This window comes from Cynocephalus volans, chromosome 6 (genome assembly GCF_027409185.1).
Source record: "Cynocephalus volans isolate mCynVol1 chromosome 6, mCynVol1.pri, whole genome shotgun sequence".
Lineage (NCBI taxonomy): Eukaryota > Metazoa > Chordata > Mammalia > Dermoptera > Cynocephalidae > Cynocephalus > Cynocephalus volans.
Window position 1 is genome coordinate 89,817,150 of NC_084465.1, and position 7,558 is coordinate 89,824,707.

General features: G+C 59.1%; 1 protein-coding gene across 1 annotated transcript; it reads left to right on the forward strand.

Moving 5' to 3' along the window:
* The first annotated feature begins 3,528 nt into the window (after nt 1-3,528).
* EVX1 (even-skipped homeobox 1) lies at nt 3,529-6,956 on the forward strand. Its single transcript, XM_063098635.1, has 3 exons — nt 3,529-3,955; nt 5,560-5,816; nt 6,417-6,956. The coding sequence occupies exons 1-3, from the start codon at nt 3,529-3,531 to the stop codon at nt 6,954-6,956; spliced, it is 1,224 nt and encodes a 407-aa protein (XP_062954705.1).
* The last annotated feature ends 602 nt before the right edge of the window (nt 6,957-7,558 follow it).

The following is a 7,558-nucleotide window of genomic DNA, read 5'->3' on the forward strand; positions in this document are numbered from 1 at the left end:
CCGGGAGCTTTTGAAGTCCCGAGAGTTTCAGTCCGAGAGGAGCCGGCTGGACCGGAGCCCGTCGCCCCAGCGGGGGAAGGGACTGCGAGGCCGCGAGGGGCGGGGTGGCCTGTCCGCAGTGGACCCCATGCGGCCGCTGTCACCCCTCTCCGTTTTTATGGGGTTGTGGAGGGCTTCACTCACTCTCTGAATTTATCTTTCTTCTCCAGCCGTGCCGTGAATAACCTTCATGACTCAGTGATAATGACGCTATTCAGATACTCCCCCCACGCATAAACACACCAAAAAGACCCAAGACCCCCCAGAACAGTGTTCTTATCCAGTCTCTTCCTCCTTTCGTCATCTTTCCGTTAAAAATTTGACCTCTCTTCATCCGATGTTGACGAAAGGATGCTTTTGGAAGAAGTGACATTTAGTTTAAAAAAAAAAAATGTTTTCCCTCGTGCACCCAGGGGTTCAGTAGGTCTCTAAAGACCAGAGAAACTGAGGCTGCTTTGAAAGGGCAGAGCATAAATGGAAAGGATAGGGCGGGAGTCAGGCTGAGGGGAGATGTCCCCAAAGTAGGCAGCCCTCCTCTGGAGAACCAAGGCAAGCCTGCTCTGTTGAGGTGGACCCAGGAAGGAGACTAAGTGGCACTCCTTGACCTCTCAATCCTATTCCGCTTTCATCTCGCAGAGAAAACCCAGAGGAAAAAAGGATCAAACACAGAACATTCCCATTGAATGCAAAGCTGGGGGCGGGGCGGGGCAGGGGAGCCTGGAGTCCCTCTGAGGACCTGGCCCCAAGGAGGTGGGGGCAGCAGGGCAGCTGTGAGAAGGTGGTGTGCTCCCGGGGGAGGAGAGGGGAGGAGAGGGGCGGGGAGGACCCAAGGGAGGGGAGGAGGGGGAAGGGGAGGTTGGAGGGTGGGCGCATCCTAGACCAAGTGCCAGAAGGGCCCTACAGAGTGGGCAACCTCAGCAGCTCAAAGACAGACACCGAGGGGGCCCGGCTTTGACAGGGAGGAGAGAGCAAGGCAGGTGCTCCCTCAGGCTCTGGCTGCTGGTGGGGAAGGGCAGGGTATGACAGAATCCTTGGACAACTCCCTGTGGCAGCAAAATGTTCTGAAATTTGATCCCCCCCACTCCCAGTTGCTTTTCTCTGACCCCTAAAATGTGTTCCCTGATTTTGGGTCTAGCAATGCTCTGCAGACAGTGGCTCTGGGAGTCCCAGGGAGTGGAGGTATCTATGAAGACACTACTCTCTGGATCCTGCCGCCCCTTGCCCATTCCCCTCACCCCCAACCCTCTGCGAGGTTAATGAGCATCTTCTTGAATTGGGGGACAAGTGGAAAGCAGGAGCGGGCAGGGAACTTTGGTCTTTCCTGGGATCTCTCTCTCTCTCTCTCTCTTTCTCTCTCTCTCTCTCTCTCTCTCTCTCTCTCTCTCTCTCTCTCTCTCTCCCTCCCTGCTGGTGGCCAGCCAGTACAGAGATGGAGCCCTGGACCTTGGTTTTATGTGCACCAAACTCTAACCAGCTGAGCTAGCCGCCTGGCCCTGTCATTGTTTCTCTGGCTTCCTCCACTACTTCATAATCCCAAAGATAGGAAGACTGGTGGAGGGGTGGAGAGGGAGAAGAGTTGAGAGAGAGAAAAAAGAGAAAAAAGTAGGAGATAGAAAACAAAAAAGTAGTGGCAGAGGGAATTTTCTTCAGAAGCTGGGACTTTGCCTTAGGGATTGGAGAAGCAGGGAGCCGCCCTCTGCGGGTGGCTGCTTAGGGCTAGAAGCTCTTGGAGAGGGGGCGGAGAAAGAGGGGTTGAGCATAGAAGGCGCCCGCCTCCCGCCCTCAGCAAAGTGAGAAGAGACCCAGCCCACCTGCCTGGCCCCAATGCACTTGCTCAGCGTTCCCAAGGAGAGTTCTATTCCACCTTCCCAGGAAGAAGACCCGCAGCTCCCCCAAACGTCATGTTCCACAACCACCGCTCCCCACCTCCAGCCCTGCAATAGGGGCAGGGGGGCGGGTTGCCTTCCATCCCCAAAGATTTATCGGATCCCATGGACACTTGCTCTTTCAGGGTGTTTTCAGTTATTTATTTCTCTTCTCTCCCCAGCACCACCCACTTTTGGAGCCAGATACCGCTGCTCCTGGGCAGAGCCTAGGGGAGGACCCTGTGAGTCAAACCTCTGCCAACTCCAGTGCCAGCGAGGGCCCGGGTACTCTCGAGCCCTGCCTTAAATCCCCAGGTAGAAGCTAGCATCTTTGCCAGCCAGGGGTCTCCAATGCTGCCGCAGTAGGGGCTGCATTTGCCAGCACCTCTTTACTTGAAAAACCTGTTTCCAGGAAAATTCGTTGACTCTGAACGAATACATTAAAATACAGGCAAGAAAAGAAAAAAGACCACTCAGAACCTCTCCCCACCTAACATACCTGAAGTGAAGGCGAGGCCCGAGCAAACGGGAAAGCGATTTCTTCTACAAATAGCCTCCTCGAGGTCAAGCAGGACTGCGGAAAGCTTAAGGCCATCTAGATGGGAAGGGAGGAATAAAAGAAATCAGCAAACACTTTGAGTCAGCAGCCAAGGCAGGTCTTTAAAGAAAAAAAAAAAAATTAAGGTGTTTATCTCTTGACCCTTGGGAAAGAAAAATAGCAAAGTTTGGTTCCCAGAAGGAAGGAGACAGATGTGGGTAGGAGAGGAAGGAGAAAAGAGAGGAAAGGATACCCCAGGGTCAGATTCTGCAGACAAGTTGGGAGGGGAGGGGGCAATGCGTTTGTCTGTAGCTTGTAAAAAGATTTTGGAGCCGGTTTGAGGTTAGCTGTCAGGGGCAGGCATTTGTAATAATGCTGAGAGAATCGAGGCTTGTAAGCTGGCTTTCACACTTCTAAAATGCGGTTATGGATTCTTTCATCGGTGTTAGATCAAGGCACCAAGTTAAGAAAACAAAAGTCAAAACAGCAATAAAACAAAAAATCAAAAGCGTATTCAATTACCGAGTCCCGCTGCCCTTGCGGAACTGGCTGCGCGCGCGTTAAGCTCTCTCTTCTTTCTGCGGAATTCCATTTGCATCCCCTCTGCCTGGGTGTCTCCCTCTCCCAGTGTGTCTCTCTGTCTGTTTTCACACTCTCCTCCCCATTCGAGCGAGGCCCACACCTGGCGCATCACTGCCGAGCCATTAGCTGCGGGTCTCCTTTCATCTTCGCTGTGGCAGACGTTTCTATTTATCCACTTGCGCTCGCCGAGTGGCGTCACCAGCGGTACTGTAATGACGATTGCAGCAGGAGGATGACAGCTTAGAAAGAAGAGGGCAATGGGGCTTCCTCCCAGAGGCGGTGCGGCGCAGAGGAGCGCTCGCATCACAAGGTGACCCTAGCTCCCCACCGCCGCCGCCGCCGTTGCTGTCGACACTGCGCTCCGGCCGCTCCGCGCCCGCCCAGTCGCCCGGCCTCTCTTTCTCCCTCTCGCAGCCACTATCTACCCGGCCGCTGGGGACTCAGGAAGCCTGGGGTTAGGAGCTCACTTGGGGCTTTCCCCCTCCCCCTCCGGAGAGCCCCGGGATGGAGAGCCGAAAGGACATGGTTATGTTTCTGGACGGGGGTCAGCTTGGCACTCTGGTTGGCAAGAGAGTGTCCAATTTGTCCGAAGCCGTAGGCAGCCCGCTGCCCGAGCCGCCCGAGAAGATGGTGCCCCGTGTTTGCCTGAGCCCGCGGGCCGGCCCTCCGACCGCCCGGGAGCGCGGCGGGGGAGGTCCGGAGGAGGAGCCGGTCGATGGACTAGCAGGCAGCGCGGCGGGGCCGGGCGCCGAGCCACGGGCAGCCGGGGCGGCCATGCTCGGCCCGGGACCCCCGGCCCCCTCCACCGACAGCCTCTCCGGCCAGGGGCAACCCAGTAGCTCGGACACCGAGTCGGATTTCTATGAAGAAATCGAGGTGAGCTGTACCCCGGACTGCGCCACCGGGAACGCCGAGTACCAGCACAGCAAAGGTAGCCACCGCACCCCTCCTCTCCCCGGGCCTCCCACTGCGCCCACCCTTCACTTCAGCTCAGGCCAGGAGGAAGACACTCCTTTCCCCAGGGCAGGATGGCTGGGGGGACCCACCTGAGCACCTCTCCCCTGCTATCTGTGCCCTGACGGGGGTCTCCTACTGTGTTCTGGCATTGACGGGACTGAGGGTGACAGCTGTGCCTTGGGGGAGGGGAGACACAAGTCCTGGGCTTGGGATTCAAAGAGCTCCCCAACCCCCCAGTGTTTTGTGGGAATGCTTCAACTGAGCGGGAAGACACCTTCCCCGGCGTGGGCAAGATCAAACGCGAGTCCGGGCAGTTTGTAGCTGGCGGGGTGTAAGGCGCATCGAGGCGCGGAAGCCAGGAGTCCATAAAGGACCGTAAAATCAAGGCGGACTCTGTCGGCCGGGGTGCTGCAGCCCTCCAACCAGTTTGCACGTCGGTCAGAGGTCCAAATTACCTTGTCACTTCCCGGGCTTGGCGGCGCCAGGTCGGAAATGGTCCCAATGGTCTAATTGCCTTTGGTCTCCGGTTGCATTTGAAAAGGCAGAGATTGGGCCCTCCCCCCCTTCCCTTTCCTTCCTAGTCCCACTTCTCCACCCAAAGGAAAAGGAGCTGCAGGGGGCTGACGCCCCACCCTACCCTGGGGTAGGCCCAAAGGAGGGGCTACTTTCACTGGAGACCCTCTTTTCAACCAAAGGCTAAAGGGAGGGGTGGTTGCTGGCCTGGAAGAAAGTCTTCCTCCATGCCAACAATCATCCCACTTGAGAGGGGTGGAAAACTGGGAGGGAGAGCCCACCAGTAGACACTCCCCCACAAAGCTGTGGGAGTGGGTGGGAAGAGCCTGGGAGGGAAAAAGACCACCCCAGCCTTGGCAGCCAACGCCTTGCTGAGTACCCACACCCAACCCCTTACAATGTTGTTATCCACTCAACCCAGACCCCCTCCCATTACATTCCCTCAGAACAACCTATACTGCAATCAAACACACTAAAGTAATAGGATACTCCATACAGCACTCCCATGCTACCCCAGCAATACACATGAGCCAGTACACATTCTCATACCTGTGCTGGCAGCCTGGCACACACAAGAGCAAGGAAACTTGCTACATGCCCAGCATTCTACAACACACTAAGACCCAGAGTTCACAACACGGGCACAAAGGTGCATCTTAACTCACTTGCCTGTCAGACATGCACGCCCTTGCCCACCCCTGCCAACTGTAGGCAGAAAGCTCAGAGGGGCTGCACCTGGCCTGTGCCTCAGATGAGGAGGGCGCTGGGAGCCTATGTACCCAGCATGCCTTAGACGGAGGCCTCCCAAACAGCAGCCAGGCCAGGCCTTCCCAAAGACCTTCAGGTATCCATCCCAAAGGCAAGCCCCATCCTCCCTTCCTGGGTTCTCCGGAGTCCGCGGAGCCCCAGCAGAAGCGGTGACTCAGGCAGCCCAGGGGGGGTGTCCCTTCCTAACTCGCGCCCCTCGCCCACACATCTTGGGCGAACAGCCCCACGTTAGCGACGTTTGTGTGTCTGTTGTGTGTCCGTGTGTGTGCACGCATGTGCTTTGGGTTCCCTGCGCAGGGCCTGGCTCCGAGGCACTGGCTGGCAGTCCGAACGGCGGCAGCGAGGCCCCCAAGAGCAACGGCGGCGGCGGCGGCGGCGGCTCACAAGGCACCCTGGCCTGCAGCGCCAGTGACCAGATGCGCCGTTACCGCACGGCCTTCACCCGGGAGCAGATTGCGCGGCTGGAGAAAGAATTCTACCGGGAGAACTACGTATCGAGGCCGCGGAGATGCGAGCTGGCGGCTGCCTTGAACCTGCCGGAAACCACCATCAAGGTACTCCGGTCGGGATACGGGAGGCGTGTGTGCACCCATTTAGCAGGAAGTCAATGCCAACTGCTCGCTCCCTAAGTCGCGCGCCAGGAATCTGGGCCTGGGGTCTCCCTGCCTGGTGCGCGCAGATTTACCCTTCTGACAGTCCCTAGGGACTGTCATGCGGTTGACTCTGTCCCTTTCCTAGCCAAATGGACAACGGGGATGGGGTGCCTGTGCAGGTGACAAAGAAATGCTCCAAAGGAGAGAGAAAAGGAGAGAGATGGAAGGGAACGCGGTTCTGGGGAGAACTGCCTGCTGTCTCACACTGTTGGAGTCCTAGTCCTCCCACTACTTGCATATCCATACCAGGTTCTGGCACCCGGGGGGTTCTGGCCACGTGGGCAGCGGGAAGGAGGGACAGAGAAAGGAGTCACTCCCTGAACCTGTCACGGAGGGATTCCAGCTTCAGGTGGTGGCGGTGAGGCCTGTCCCCGCCCAGCTGGTGTCTGCTTTGGCTCTTCCCTGCGCAGCCGGCACTGTCCTCTGGAGTGGCGCAGGACTTCTGGGCTCCGGGCACTGGGCCAAGTCCAGCGGCCGAACCTGCCCCGCTCCTCTCCCCAGGTGTGGTTCCAGAACCGGCGCATGAAGGACAAACGGCAGCGGCTGGCCATGACGTGGCCGCACCCGGCGGATCCCGCCTTCTACACGTACATGATGAGCCACGCGGCGGCCGCGGGCGGCCTGCCCTACCCGTTCCCGTCGCACCTGCCCCTGCCCTACTACTCGCCCGTGGGCCTGGGCGCCGCGTCCGCCGCCTCGGCCGCAGCCTCGCCCTTCAGCGGCCCGCTGCGCCCGCTCGACACGTTCCGCGTTCTCTCGCAGCCCTACCCGCGGCCCGAACTGCTGTGCGCCTTCCGCCACCCGCCGCTCTACCCCGGCCCGGCGCACGGACTGGGCGCCTCGGCCGGCGGCCCCTGCTCCTGCATCGCCTGCCACAGCGGCCCGGCCAACGGGCTGGCGCCCCGGGCCAGCGCCGCCTCGGACTTCACCTGTGCCTCCACCTCCCGCTCGGACTCCTTCCTCACCTTCGCCCCCTCCGTGCTCAGCAAGGCCTCCTCCGTCGCGCTGGACCAGAGGGAGGAGGTGCCCCTCACCAGATAAGGGGCCGCCCGCGGGCTGCCAGCTCCAGGACGCCCGTGGGGGCCCCCCGGGGACTCAGCCAGCGCCTCTCCTCGCCCTCAAGACACCGAGAGGAGAGGAGAGGGCCACAAAAGACCAGCGGGACTCGGCCTCGAGTATCGGGATGCCCAGGAAGCGGCCGTGGCTGGCGCGCTTGGGGAGCAGGAGTGGGGATGGGGAGGCAGAGGTCGAGAGACCTTCCTCCGGGGGCGGCCTTTCTTTGCCGTTCGGATCCACCACCCTTGACTGGGGTTGAGGCCATGACTCCAAAGCTAAACAAAACTTAGCAGCAACAGCAACCAATAACCAGACCCCCTTTCCCCACCCCCCCACGTCGTCCCCATCCTCCCTGCCGTCATCCCCCTACCTCACACCCCTTCCTCACCAGGGCCCCCTCTCCCCTGCCAAGGCCAAGCTCAAGCACTGGAGAGGGTAATTGCTGTCTCTTTGAACAAAATGCTGTGTATGCAGAGCAGGGGGAGATTAATCTTTGCCAGCTTTTCCAAGGCATGGCAAGGGGCTTGTGGAAAGCAGTGCACCAGCCATTCAGGAGAGAGAGTGAGAGAGATGATTTACTACCAGAG

Excerpts from the sequence above, each read along its gene's own strand:
- EVX1 (XM_063098635.1), top strand. The coding sequence starts at position 3,529 with ATGGAGAGCCGAAAGGACATGGTTATGTTTCTGGACGGGGGTCAGCTT. Across the intron at positions 3,956-5,559 it reads CGAGTACCAGCACAGCAAAG|GGCCTGGCTCCGAGGCACTG; the intron begins GTAGCCACCGCA and ends TTCCCTGCGCAG. Across the intron at positions 5,817-6,416 it reads TGCCGGAAACCACCATCAAG|GTGTGGTTCCAGAACCGGCG; the intron begins GTACTCCGGTCG and ends TCCTCTCCCCAG.